At 31.0% G+C, this 15,513-nt stretch overlaps 2 protein-coding genes across 2 annotated transcripts in view; one reads left to right on the forward strand and one right to left on the reverse strand.

Moving 5' to 3' along the window:
• MS3_00004756 (uncharacterized protein) overlaps positions 1–15,513 on the forward strand; it is a 143,105-nt gene that overhangs the window by 92,329 nt on the left and 35,263 nt on the right. Inside the window, exons 17-21 of the mRNA XM_051212722.1 lie at positions 6,056–6,187; positions 8,642–8,696; positions 10,500–10,873; positions 12,998–13,652; positions 14,659–14,733. Coding sequence (XP_051073386.1) covers positions 6,056–6,187; positions 8,642–8,696; positions 10,500–10,873; positions 12,998–13,652; positions 14,659–14,733 — 1,291 coding nt within the window. The remainder of the gene's footprint in view (positions 1–6,055; positions 6,188–8,641; positions 8,697–10,499; positions 10,874–12,997; positions 13,653–14,658; positions 14,734–15,513) is intronic.
• MS3_00004779 (uncharacterized protein) overlaps positions 7,714–15,513 on the reverse strand; it is a 71,854-nt gene continuing 64,054 nt past the window's right edge. The window contains exon 8 of the mRNA XM_051212749.1: positions 7,714–9,518. The gene's annotated coding sequence lies outside the window, so the exon portion shown is untranslated. The remainder of the gene's footprint in view (positions 9,519–15,513) is intronic.

A 15,513-nucleotide genomic window follows, 5' to 3' on the forward strand; every position in this document is an offset into this window, starting at 1 on the left:
GAAAATTTGTTTTTACATAATGGTTAGGTATTTGAAGGCCATTTGATAGGCATGTCTAAAGAAGCCAGATATGTTTACAGTTATCATTCTCATTTCTGTTGATGCCTCCATCACAACTCAGTCTAAACTATGAATCATGAAAACACTTTAAAACAAGCTTTTATAATTCACCCGATGTTTGATATTACATAAAGCTGAATTGAACGACTTTCCTCGTCAAAGGAACCTCTTTCCACCTGACAAAGTATACCCCAAATGATATTTAGATTATTGTATGGAAATGTTCATAAACATTTAAGATCAAAAGGACATCGACTTTAAGTATTAAACTAAGCTAAAAAGGTAAAAAAGATACAGATATAATAAAAACACTTGTATAATACTTTGACCAATTAAACTCCTAGGAATGGCCTCCAAAAATAAATATATAAGTTTGCTATTCCAGCGGAACAAAAGGTAGAGGCTGTAAATCACCGTAGGTGGAATTAATTTTATGGAAAGTGCCCTAATACCAATTATGCAACACTCTAACAGATCTACTTTCACCAATTTTACTAGCTCATCCTATAGTATGAACCACTTAGTGAATGATGTAACATTGTTTTACGTTTAAGAATTCTGCTTTGCTTGATTATTCTCTGTATATACACTGTCGTTTCAGAATTAAGTGGAAATGAGTAAAAACTAGTTATTATCAGTGAAAAACGTAGGTCAATTGAGTAGAATTTTTTTAACTCCTAAAATAATACACATAGACTTCTTAACTTAATACAAAAATCATGTGAAGGTAATTGATAATTTGATGATATAATGTATGTAGTAAATTTTAATAAGAATAGCGAAAATTCCTCATCCTTTCCCTTCAAACACAATGCCCCCGAGTGCCCTGGTACGGCCGAGAGTGGGGAGAGTCCGCTCTCCCTCTCGAGATGCTCTCACGGCCGCGCGTATATAGCCTCTGCCAGGGAAGTCCTACTCACTGTCTTCTCGTGGCGAGGATGTTGTTTACGAAATTGAGAGGATGAAAAGTGAATGTACGGCGCCTTGACCCGGTTGGTGGACATGGAGAGTCCACCTAGGGGAGTTGGAAAACCCTGATTCCAAACCAATGGTGTACGTGGGCTCCAATATCCTGATGGAACAAATGGCGTATGAACCAACTATTGGCTACCATGGGACTGCATTTCCTGACGTTGCTCCACTGCCTTGTGGACCTTCAGGTCGAAGGCTCCAGGTGTGGCCCTCTAAGAAAACAACTTGCTTCGGTTTGGGCACCCGAGCACTATCCCAGCCCTCACACATATCAAATGAAATCCGTGTGGCGTATATGTATTTGGTGCCTCTTTGTACTAATGTCTATGTGTTAAAATAAATAAATAAACACAATCATTACCCTTGTAATTATCATTATTATTCTTTGATTACATTAATGATCTCCAGAGGTGTTACAACCTTGAATCATGACAAATAATTTATTGTAAAATTATACATATACAAACTCTTGACTCTAACCATTATGTTCATACATAACATATACCCATGTATATACAGTATAAATCATTATCAAAAACTATATGTAATCACCTGAGAATAATAATACAAGTATAAATAATTCTTCATTAATGTATACCATATGTATAATAGATTGTATAATTATTTGTAAATTTCACCGTTCATTTGTATAAATCAATTTCTTCTTCTTTTTTTCTTTCTCACAAAAATTTCATTGTTTCAATATTTTTCATTAATCTTCCATCAAAGTTTCTTTTTTTTTAATTCAATATAAAGTGCATCAATGTAACAAGTAAAGAGGCCTATAGAAAAGAAAACGTTATAAATTTCCTATTTTAATAAATCTAGTGTTTTCCTTTTTCTTTTCCTTTTTTATAATACTAGAGAATAGTTCATAAATTTTCAGATTTGGATTAGAAAAAATAAAAAAAAATAAAAACAATCATCAAATATATATATATGTGTATGTTCATACATCAATATAGATGAGGAAACAAAAAAAAGTATCAATAATACCATGCCCCCCCTTGCCTATTAAATAAGGATAGTTGTTATAGTATTGTGTTGGTATTTTTATGATTGTTAACAAGTATCAATTAGATTAATTTTTTTTTGTCAGTTGTTATTTACATAACTACAATGTACTGATTATTATTACTAAATTATGAGGTGGCATAAAATTAATAAACATAATGTTTTTTGTAAACATGCAAGTTCATTCGTTAGATATCTTTTTCTCTTTTCTGTATAAGGTATTGTAGTAATTTGACTGTTGGATGATAATGAGTAGTATGTACTACATTTTAGTACTAAAGAACATCTACATAGGATAGTTTCGATCACAGATGGACTTTAACTGGAAAACCATTGAAAATTAGTGAGGATTGAACATGATCTTGTCCCAGTATCAGGCCACATAGCATTATCTACTTCAGAGAGAAGTGACTGAAGTTGGAGATTTGATTCCCTAAATGACCTAGAGGTAATCCATTTGCTCTAAGGCTTAAGGGTCCTGAATTTGTTTCCTGGAAAAGCTTTGTCTGGTTACTTTCAAGAAGTCCTATACAAGGGCGAAATAACTTCCCAGTTCATTATTATATAAACTATCTTCCAACTGAATATTCTCTAAAAACTTCATATCCTAAGGGGGATCTAATGTTTATGTTGTGGGAAATGTCAACTAGATGAAATCAAATTGTTATATTTCTCTCTTATGGTTATGACCCAGCTATTGCTATTGCTTAGTATTCTCGGACACCGATTCACTCGACAAGTCCCCAAATCAGAACACGGTTGAACAGGAAAGAGATTATATTCCAAATAACAAGGTTAGATGGAAGTAAGAAGCAAATAAGTAGTGCAATAGGGAAAACGCTAGTATATTCATAGTTTTTCACATGAGAAGATTTCTACAGTGTTCACTAAGTATTGGCTAACGCTGATTGGCCAATTCTTGTACAATCAGCGCGCACCGAAACAATCATGCATTGAGTATGCTTTAATCCAGTCTATGTCCCGCTAACACAAATATTGAAAAGTCACAAAACTTGCTTGAAGTATTTTAACCGTTCTTTATTGTTCACATTAGTGATTTGTATAGAATAACCCGTTAACGTTACATCCTAGCCAATCAACTTACGGCTACACCATACTGATGAGCTAATACTATAGCCTCAAAGTAAGGTGTTAATTGATGAGATAGTGAGTAATCTACAAGCTGATTTCCTCCACTCTATGAAGGCACTCTACCATGCTTATCTTGTGCTAATATTTTGTATATCGGCGCGTCAGTTTACTACATATAAAACCTATTCTTCTGGATGGCGGTTTTTTCTTCGATTACAAACCATTCAAAGGCTTAAGTCAATAATATGGTCTCGTGAGTAGTCGTCACACAGTCAAGTCGTTTCATCGCATATTATCTATCTATCGTAATTCATCCTCTTATTTCACCAACCGAAAATTCGCTCATTAAAGTCATTAAAATTCTTCTTGATTCAGTATACTTGCTACTCATCAAGTAAAAAAAACGGGAGAGATGGACAACCAGTACACTTACAGGTAGGTGCGACATCCGACATTACCATTATATCACATAGACATTGAATACTGCTTGGAGAACCTATAGTGGAAGAAACTAGGCAAAAGATGGTAGAAGTAATTTGAAATTAACAAAACGATTTCGATCCAGCGTTTCCTTTCAAGATTTAGTTTTCTTAGTAACATGCTATTTCACAGACTCTGATATAAGCCTTCTAGGTTTAGACTGGTCTTACAGTCTGCACCAGACTAAAAGGCTTCTTATTTTCACATGCAAGAACATTCAATTCGCTGTTTCTACTAACTTTTCAATTGGGACTACTGGAAAACGTTTCTGCTCTCTTCAAACCTGATTTGAGTCGTTCCAAAACTGTGCAGGTGGCAAATTACTTGTCTAGCCCCGTTTGACAGTGGAGAATATCCAGCAGGTATCGCTAAGTGACCATATACGGCCAGAGGAACCATGTTAACAAATTCAAAGTTAAAAATGAAGAGAACTGCAGTCTACAAAATTTCTTTTTTGCATATCTTGTCACACCTAGTGAAGCAACTTTCCAGAAAAACATTCACCATAAACTTTGTTAGGATGAAAACTCAACACAACTCCCCATATTGTCTCTGTGATTTCCCGAAGACCATGCAAAACAGTCGAGATTCCAAATTACAACACTAATGTTTGTTCTTGTCTATCGATCTCACCAGAAGGATATGAAGAGACATCAAGAAGACAAATAAAATGATTGTAGTTTCAAACGGATCGGACATTCTAATCTACTACGTAAGATAAGTACTCCTGATTCTTCTATTACTATCAGGAATATCACTGAGCATCTTATTCAGTCACTTCAGTTACCCAACCCAGGAAGAGGACTAAGCAGAACTAGCATATGACCCAGATTTGGATGCTTGAAAATATCTATAAACCTTCAAACCAATTTTAAAGTAGTTGTTTGATAAATATATGACCCATTTAATCACCAGCACAATTTCTCTTTCATTATATAATACATAGATCAAGTTAGAAGTTATCTTTGAATCCTTCTTACATTCTGATGTATCATGAAAATGTTAAAGTTTTATAACTTTTTCTCTCTTCATATTTAAATGGTGCCATACAATTCTATCTATCAGTTTTATTGGAATTTTTCTACTCTGTTTCATTATATCTTAATAATTTTCTTAATGATAAAGCTTTGATTTACTTTTCTAGCCTTAAATTTTGTTTCTTGTTTGGTTGTTTGTTTGTTTGTTTTTCTCTTTAAAAAAACCCATTTGATAACATTTTATTGCCTTTTTCTCTTCATAAGGTAACATTTTATCAGTTTATTATTATGATTGTTACTTTGTGGCAACAAATTTCCTTTTCTTTTTCCTTTTAAATTAAATAGAATTATGAAAAGATCATCAAGAGACTTATTTGTTTTTCGCTTTTTGAAAAATGGCAGAGAATATTTTTACTTCAAGTAGATATTTTTGAATATGTTACTCTCTCTGAAATGAAAAAAAAATTTAGTCGTTAAGGTTATATTATTATTTAAAATAAGATCAGTAGTTTCTACTTTGAGTAAATTATATAGAAATCTAGATGGAAATAAACTTGGATAATGTTGTATAAAAATGAAAACATATGGTTTTTATAATTGAACTATTATTAAAGGAAGTAAATATTTACACAAGAATATAATATGTGCTCATTGTAATGAGTTGAGGATAATTCTCATAATACAAGTATTCATTTTATATATTTAAAATAAATCTATTATTAGATATCTTGCCCTAATTTGTGACTTCCCCATAGAGTACACCTTTGATTCTGTATCTTCTTTAATGTGGAATATTGCATATTCGAAACTCATTTTTTTTGGAGTTTGTTCCTTGTATCTAAATCTAATTTTTCCTATTTTTCTTTAAACTTCTGTTAAATCATATTGTGATAACAAGTGGTGAAGTTCTTGACTTCAGTTGGGTTATCCATTGATTTGTTATTTTGTGAGAGTTATCCAAACTAGGTTGTTGCAATGACTTAAGTATCCGTAGAATTTGCCGTTTACCTACTTTCATAATACATATATGTATGATGTTGTGTGAAATATGAGACGGTATTTTGTTTTGAATAAATGGTGTCTCCTGATCGCCAGTCTGGGGCTTTTTTTTATCTAATCTTACAGTTTAATCGCTGAATAAGTTCTAGACAAGCATGGTATTAGTGACTGATGAACCAACCATTTAATGCCACGGGAAACTAGAGGATATTCGTATTGGAGCTCAGGACTTCTCAGTACGTTACACCTACAAATATATCGACGGTCTAACTCAAAATCTTCAAGTTACCTTCAAATTGCTGAGTTAATATTCCATAGAAATAGCTTATGTTTTAAATTTTTAAGTTCATCGTCATCCTACTAAAGTTTTTTTAGTTACAAATTCATCGTTTTATGAAACTTTGTATTTTTTTGTTGCTTCTTTTTCGAATTTATCAACGAAATATAAACTTATCAATTAGGCACCTATCGCACCGCCAAAAGAATCTCTTATACAATATGTGGTCAATGTTTATTCACATTTAGCAAATACCTATTCAGTTCAACGGAAAATAAATTATCTTGTTTCCATATTTAATTATATTCGAAAAAGTGTAAGTGATTTGAATATTCCTTTATTTTTAATATCTATATTGTCACTTTATCAGAAAGTCTGTTCTCATATTAACACTCTATAAAACGTTTCATCAATATACATTGAATAGTTGAATAAGTATATTTAAAGTTATTTGTAAATCTCTCAATATCTCCTATAAATAATGAATCAATCAGTTAATTCTAAACAACGTAATACCTTATATAAATACATAGCGATCCGACTTGTTACACAAATTACATCAGTATTTTTCTATTAAGTACAAATGTAAATATTCACCTTTGAGTTAACTTTCTTCATATTGAGATTCATATACATACACAGTTGATTACTTTATAATAAAATGAAACTAACGTCAATACTGCCACCGTCAACAATACTAAATTTCAATCAATAACTTGTAATAAAATCTTTTCAGAACCTAAATAAGAACTAAATTGTTTAATTACAAAAAAAGTATTGGATTAGATTTTAAAAAATAGATGTTAATTTAGCTACACAATAACTAGATAGTGAGTGCTGTTTCCTAATTTAATTAACATTTCCTTGAGTTAATGCTTATGTCGTTGCTTGGTTACTCAGATATATATAGGTAAGCAGACTCGAGCTTATGACTTGGTACTTCAAAGATGAATTTTTATTTAATCATCAAATAAACCCTAATTCTATTGTATAACATGTTATGATGTAGGAAGAATTAAAAAACATAATTTAAAGAGTTTATCTATTATCGACCGAAATAGAATATTTAAATGTGGTCAAGTGGTAACAAAGATGACTGAAGAATCTTTAAGTGACTCATATCTGAATATACTACTTTTTATGTGATTTATTTACTATCAGATTTGTATGATTTGAACTGAGTAGTATTTAACATCAATTAATCATTAATTTACCATGTGAACACATACCATACTGATCGATTTTTATATTGACTTAATTTTGCTCTTTTGATTCCATCATAGCAATAATTGATCACAACTCCTGCTGAATAAATATCAGAGGATAAAACAATTAAACCTTTTCAACGCTATCTATCAATCGACAAAAATACTTGTCTAATAAACACATACACAAATTAGATTGATTTTAAGTGGAGAAATTCATTTCGTACATAAGTAACATGAACCTAATTTGTAATTACAGATTAAAGATGATTGGATATCTGCTTCATTTTATTCTATGATTTTAAATTAGAATACGAATATGTCTTTCCGTAAAACTAAACTCTAAACGTTCAGGTGACATAGTGAGCTTAGACTATTAAAACACTTTTGAGATTTATCAATAGTGAGTATGATAAATCTATAGATTATTATTCTTCAATACTGGTGGTAGAGTTGATTCTAGAAACCACGACTCAATCATAAACCGATCAAAATACATTTGATCGCCCACAAGGATGAACTGTGTTTTTTTTCTGTTCAAAATCAGACAACCACGATGGTTTTTTTCTTAGCTATTACTGTGTATTGGTTCTTTATCATTATGTCTTATGGAAAGAATGATAGAAATTAGAGTTTGATAATAGTGATAATAATTATCGAAAACGTTATACAAGTGTATGTACCCAAAGACTGTAGTTTGGTTACAAGTTATATATATCAGTGTAGAGTAGAGGAAGCATTTTATCGTATACATAAAGATCAGATTTTATTGAGATCATGAACCGGTCAATGTTGAACCACCATTGAAAACGTAGATACACTGGGTGTCTGTTTCGTCCTAGTATGAGACTCCTCGACTCGATAATCACCTCAGCACTGTATTGATAAAAATAAGATTTTTTTATCTTTAAATATTGGTCTTCATCGTTAGACAAATTTTGGTGTGTGTCCATGACTAGCTGGTAATTGTTTGATTGGAAATAATTTTGTTTCATCATAATCACTAGGACTTTGAAGTATCACTTGTAGTTCTGTGTTGAAGAGGTAACTAAACTACTGTCTCCACACAAAAATATTCACTGATATAGTTCAATAATTTAAGAAGGTGAATAGAGGGAACAATTTCTTTGACAAAAATTGGCATGATGCATCACTGGATTTGGTAATAATCTGTATTAAAATAACAATGAACCAGTAAACAAGAGAAATAGTAAGTTTTTGTATCATCTCGTTGTTGATATTGAAAATGGTAGTGACTATCTAAGCTTAGTAGTTTAGTAGATAACTCACTAGCATTTGGAAGGAGAGGTATGAGTAAAAGGATTACCACTGGGAACTTGATAAATTCAGCCAAGATAGAATGACACACATTCATAATTAGCTATAACCTATATGTTTAAAAAAAAGAAAGAATTCCTCAATCTAACTTTGAAGAGTGTAAATCATGTATTCAAGCCATAGATACAATTTATTATAATTAATAGTATAGTTATACACCTTGAAATGTAAAAAAAGTAAATAACTCAAAATTTATTTTATTTTTATGATTAAAAATGTTCGTTCAGATATACAATTTGAAATCGGATCAAGAATTAGATGCAAACTCTTTGAGTACTGAAGGTTAGTGATTTTATTCACAATTACACAAACAAAAATTGATGTTGATATTTTCTAATAAATAATAATAATAATTCTTTGAGACAGTAACTGAATATAAGTTGGCTGACATGATTTCAATTCATATTCAATTGTTGTAACTGAATTAAGTGAAAAGAAATTTAGATTCTTGAACTCACAGCTACATAGTGTATCATCAGAAATAAAGTTTGACATTACTTCAAAAAAGCATTTATCATTGTTAAATTTGTAGATAAAATGATATTTCAACTTATAATTCAGTTGAATTATTCATTTTACTTATTCACTTACGTCTGTTACCCCTCGTGGAAGAGCATAGGCCGCTCACTAGCATTTTCCATCGAATTCTGTTTTAGACAATCCTTTCCAGTTCTTTTCAGTTGCTATTCACTCTTTTAATGTTTGCTTTCAATTCTCTGTACAGTGTGTTCTTTGAACTTCCTATTTTTCGTTTCCCTTGAGGATTCCAAGTAAGCGCTTGACTCCTGATGCAGCTTGACGATTTCCTCAATATGTGTCCTATCCACTTCCATCATCTTTTCCTAATTTCCTCCTCAGCTAAAAACTAGTTTGTTATCTCCCATAGTAGGCTGTTGCTGATGGTATCCGGACAACGGACACTAAGTATCTTGCGTAGACAACTGTTTATAAATACGTGTACTTCTTGATGATGGTTGTAGTAGATATCCGCGTTTCAGCTCCGTATAGCAGAACTTTCTTGGCGTTCGTATCAAAGGTTCTGATTTTGATATTGGTTGACAGTTGTTTTGAGTTTCATATGTTCTTCAGAATCATAAATTGGGACTTGAATTAAAGAATCAAATAGAAATAAAATAACTCGGTAAAATGTATTAATCTGAAATTCAGATGTTTAATACCAAGAAAATTTCAGATTCAGTAAAATAGTTTGCTACTTCCATAAGATGTATATATTTCTAGTTTTTATTACCTCTATTTGACCAGATTCTTTTTCGTAGTTACTTTAATAACTTCTTTGATCACATCTTGATGTTGATTTGAATTATCAGCAACTGATCTCAGTTGTTGCTTTCGTAAATCACTTAATCTATTTTATATTGACATCACCATGTAGTAAATTATATCATTTCTTTTAGTCCTTAGTACTGGTCAAATTTCTTCGATTTAGTTAAGTTCTACAAAACTTCTACAAAAAGTTTGTCTATAGTTGGTTGACCAACAACAACTTGTCTGATCGTGATAGTAGGTTATATGAAATCGAATATTACCATAAGCATGATGTATGGTAGGCTAATAGACGTTCATTGGTTAGATTTTATTAATATTAGTTAAACATTTGTATGTTCTTAATGTCCTCATTCAGATTGTTGAAATGATGCATATGTAAGAGATGTATAACAAACTGTCCCCGATTGTATTGATTCTCATAAATCTGTTTGTGGGTCAGTTGAAGTGAGTCAAATAGACTAAGTTACCTATAAAGTGTTCTTATTTATCACGTCCGAACCTCGTTACATCAAAGCATCGGCCGGCCCATCATTCCCAAACACCCTCCTGATGGACAACATCTATCATGAAATATTAGTCGAAACGTTTCTGTAAACTGACTGTAACACTTACAACATCAATTTACTCTACTGTTTTCTTGATTGTCCGAAAGTTGTTTTCTAATGATGAGAAGTTGATGAGAAATAAATAAGTTACCGCATGGTTACAGAAAACATGTTCCTACACTCTTCTATATTTATGATAATAACACCATTACTCACAATCAGTTGATTATTTTTACTCCTCCTCCCACCTAAGATCTTCATGCCTACTACGCTTGGGTATTCGCTCGATCTGGCCTACTTCTCACATCACTTAATCCAACAAACAACCATGACATTGGATTACAGACCACTTTACTTACAAACGGTAATAATAATATCAATAAATCAATAATTTGTCCAGCTGCATTACAAGCTGATTATCTAGATGGAGTTTTAAATACCCCTCAACTAAATGATCAAGCAACAGGACTGAATGATTTATTCGGCTCACTGTATTGGATATGGAATGATAAAAATGCATTATACCAATCACATGAATCTAGTCCATTGACACAACAAAAACTTTTAAACACGGAACAACAAAATGCTTCATCATATTCTATAAATAAGCAAGAATCGCAATTAATTGTAAGTTGGCCATATGTTTACGGAGTTATTCACTACCGTTTATTATTAGTAGTAATATTATTATTGTTATTATCATTATTATCCAGTGCTAACAAGGAGTTTCTCTAAATGCCACTATTTAAGTAGATTGTATAGAGACTGAGTGTGGCATACGAGGTTGTGAGTGATTAGCCATTGATAAACAGTTTACAACTTTAAAAAAAGATGAGAAAAGGTAGACATCACGTTTCGGTAATATCATTCAGAATCATTTAACTAAAACACAAATAAGCTCCCTTTAGAATCTAAAATACCATTTAGTGAGGACTTTATTTAGATGATTGAAGGAGATACAGACATGATAGAATTTGGAAATGGTTATCATTTTTCATTGGTTTGTCATCCTAGTTTTAAAATAACCAAACAGTAACTTCAATTCTCAAAAAGTTTATGGTTTCTCAATACCAAAGATTTCACAAAATAGTATTGAACAGCTATTTGATCTCCTCTATTCTCATTAACTTCTCAAACAACTCCATCTTGTAAAGACAGTTTTTTGAAATTATAATAAAGTGGAAATATTCCTTGCTATTTTGAACAAGGTTTCACATAATTCCTGTAGACTGTTAACTCCTGTAAAAGTTATACGAGAACATAATGTCAACGAAGAAGAACTCCGTTGATCCTAGCACTTTATACGAACATTTTGAACATGGTATTTTAATGAATCATATAGGTGATTTTGATTTGAAAATGTAATTTTCTTAAGCACAATTCCATTTCATAAAGTTAATTTAATCGCCAAACAGAACTGTATATTAGTGAATTCTACCAGATACACTACATATTTGATAAAATTAATTGAAACATTAACTTAAACTACTTATAACCACATATCAGTAGACTTTTATTTCTAAATAAAAAACAAATGTATTCTAGATTATTTCCTCTATCATTACACATAGATTTCAGCTCAGTTTCCTCTAAAATTGGTAAACTATTTAAAATCTATTTATTGGTTGGATTATATAATCCAATTATTAATTGGTTAAAATAAGAAATTATTAAACACTCAGACAATTGTATTATTAACTCAAAGTTACTGTTACTGAATTTCCATAAATTTCACTATTTTGAGTATGGATTTATTTATTTGGACACATAGATATTGGTACAAGAAGGCACCAAATACATATGCGCCACACGAATCTCATTTGATTTGTGTGAGGGCTATGATACTGCTCGGACGCCCAAACCGAAGCAGGTTTTGAGTATGGAAGTATTATCAAAATTAAATCAATATTGAAATGCATAGTTTTAAAGGTATAATTACTAAGATAAATTGTAGATGCAATCTTGAAAAAAATTACTGAATAATTATTGCTTTGGAATAACTCTTACATTTCATTATAGATTGATATGACAGCTAACCTGTGGTAAATATTTATTATACTATAATGAATATAATGTTTCAACATATTAACCTCAAACATAGTGACGACATGTTCATTTTCTTACTAAGTGATGTTAGAGTAAGCGAATATTTTAATGTACATGAACTGCGTTATGTGTTATATGAATGATACAAACAAATCAATTAGGAATCGATGATTTCACCACAAGATTTAGTCGTTTATGAACTATTTTCTAGTGCTTTTCGATCACATTAATTATCATTTGGATAATAAATAGATCCTAAAGAATGATAATAATGAATTTTTAATATCCCAGTGAGTAGAAAATCGAATTTTTGATGTTTCTTAAATTAATATTTTACTTTGTAAGAGGATAAACAACCTTCTATATTGAAGCTGGGATGTGTGTTAGATTTAAGTGCTTAAAATTGTAATAGATTTAATTTTCTTCACTTATTCGGTAGTCATAGAGTCACCTTCGAAATTTTGCTATTCGTACAAACGTTTTCCACAACCGAATTAACTAAACGTCACCCAGAAAGAAAAGACTTGTAATTTAATGACTGGAAGCCTTAAAATCTTTATTTTCGGTCTAAGTCATTTTCGGTAGATTCTTAATGTGTTTTTCAAAATCTATACATGTTCTAACATTAATCACTTGTCTTTTCATCAGCTTATCCTAATAATCATATTGAAAAATCTTTTGTAAATTGTTTATTTCAATTTACAGACTCAAGATGAATCATTACAGAACATGATCAATTCATTTAATTTAGGTTCCTCGAAATACATTCCATATCAACATAAGCAAGATCATTCAACTTCTATGGAAAATAAAAATTCATCTAGTAGTTTATTTCGTTTAACTACAGAATTTAGTAGACGACGTATAATACCACCACGTCGAAGAAAAACCGTCACTGGTGTAAATTTACCAAAGATACCTAATATTGAACATTCGAATGAAATAAAATCTTCTCCAACTAAAATACAACATAATGTTAAACATCTGACAGCTGATTCGAGTATGAACACTACTAGACAGTTCTCAAATCTATCAAAACCTCAGTCCATTTCCCATTTAACATTGAACGAAGATCACTTTAGTCCTGTTCCATTGAATCAAAATAATAATAACAATAATACACTGTCAAGATGGCGTCCATGGATTGCACAACCAACCTTGCTGACACATTCACCGAGTACATGTCCTCTACCTGTTCAGTCTTCTCTTTCTTCGACCGCAAATCTAAAAATGTCTTCTACATCTCCCGTTCATGCGAATACAACAAACTATTTACAAGTATTAGTAATGAATGAAGAAACGAACCAATTACAGGCATTAAATTACCCAATAAGGCCAAACATGACAGCTAGAGAGCTAAGTGAGTATATTTACATTCAAACTACATTTTCTGTATATATTTACTTGTTTACAAGAACAAAGATACTCATTTAATTTATAATTTTAAAGTTATTTGTGTATCATATAACGAGAAGTAAGATCTCTATAAAAACAACTCTCATCATGAATTGACATCACTTAAAGATTTATAGAGGACCAGAAAACATTGAAAGGTTGTTTTTTATCGGTCTCCTAAACCTTAACAGTGTACATTAACAACCCCACTAGAGATGAAAACCAGGATTTTCAACACACATGATCAGCTATCAACATTTATACCAAAGGCCCAAATTGAAAATGTCTACCAATTTTCGGATAATACACGTCAATTGTTCAATGTCATCCACAATAAAAACAAAATTGAATGAATATGACAGAACATATTCACAAAACGAAGTTACATTTTAATTAAAACAATTAGATTATAAATAAACAAAGGTATATCCTGATTGTTTATCGAACTCAGTAAACATAATCATGTAAACTTCATTGATATTTAACATATAATCTGACTAGTTTTATATTTTATTTACATTTTTTTCAATTGTTGAGGTCATGAGTCAATTGAAGCTAGATAGATCGTTTCGTCCCATTGTGGGACTCCTCAGTAATGAGCAATAGGACGAAACAGCTGTCTAGTGCTTCCAGGTTTTCCACGGTGGTAATTGTGTTTATCACAAAAATATAATGTTAACTTTAGAATCGTTTAAAATGAGAAGATATTTCATAGATTTTTCGTTGTTGTTTTGTTTTGTTATAGAAATGTAAGTTGATGAATTCATGCATATGATCTAATCTAAACAAGGCTTACAGATCTCTCATTTCCATTCAGTTTATATTGTAGTTAACGTGTCATCTATTGTCATGTGTCAACTTACACTGTCCTTTATGTTGTTGTTGTCGTCTTCATTGTTTTCACTCAATGTTATCATGTTTATTATTTATTCCCTATCCATATTTTATTTGTTTTATTCACTTGTTTTCAGATAATTTGATAGCATTTCAAATGAGAATATTTGATTCAAAAGATTTTGGATTATTTGCTTACATTAATGGAACAGGTAATAATTTTCGACTTTTTTTATTTATAACTTAAATGTTTACAGTCTTTCCTAAATCATCGCATAATTCATTTAAAGTGTATTATTTTTATAGATTTTATTTAAGGTGCTAATAGTCCTTAGAAGATACTACTAATTGTGAATAACTTGACCAGAAAATTGAAAAACTAATACACAAAGTAATCATGAAATGCTCTCACAACCGATTGTATGTATTATAGAGAGAAAATTGAAATTCATGAGGAAGCTTTAATGCCTCAATTGTCAATGTGTTGGGTGCTTGAAATGTAAAGTATTAAATTCACATTCTAGTGTTAATCCCAACATTTAAGTGCAATTTTGTTCATGTGATGCGTTCCAAATAAGAATAAACGCCCTTCTTAGATTCGTCTATTAGCCATTATCAATCTTTACTTAGAAACTTGTAATTCATTAGCAGTATCAAGGCAATCCGCTCAAGAAGATATATGGTAAAGGAAAATGAATAAAATTTACTCAATAACATCAACAACGGAAAGACTGAAACAATTACATATTAATAATGGTATCATTACTTTGTAATTTAATAGTTAAATTTACAAGTCATTTAAGGCTAGACCACTATGAAAAACCTAGAAGCACTGGACGACTATTTTGTCCTAGTATGGGTCCCCTTAGCAGTGTGCACCCACGATCCCACTCGAGGGATCGATGAACGAAATAATTATTCCTTTCTTTTAATAAAAAGTTTTACTCTTTTCATAACAAGTTATCTAAACTAAATAAAATTTTTCAATATAT

This window comes from Schistosoma haematobium, chromosome 1, assembly GCF_000699445.3.
Source record: "Schistosoma haematobium chromosome 1, whole genome shotgun sequence".
NCBI classification, from domain to species: Eukaryota; Metazoa; Platyhelminthes; class Trematoda; order Strigeidida; family Schistosomatidae; genus Schistosoma; species Schistosoma haematobium.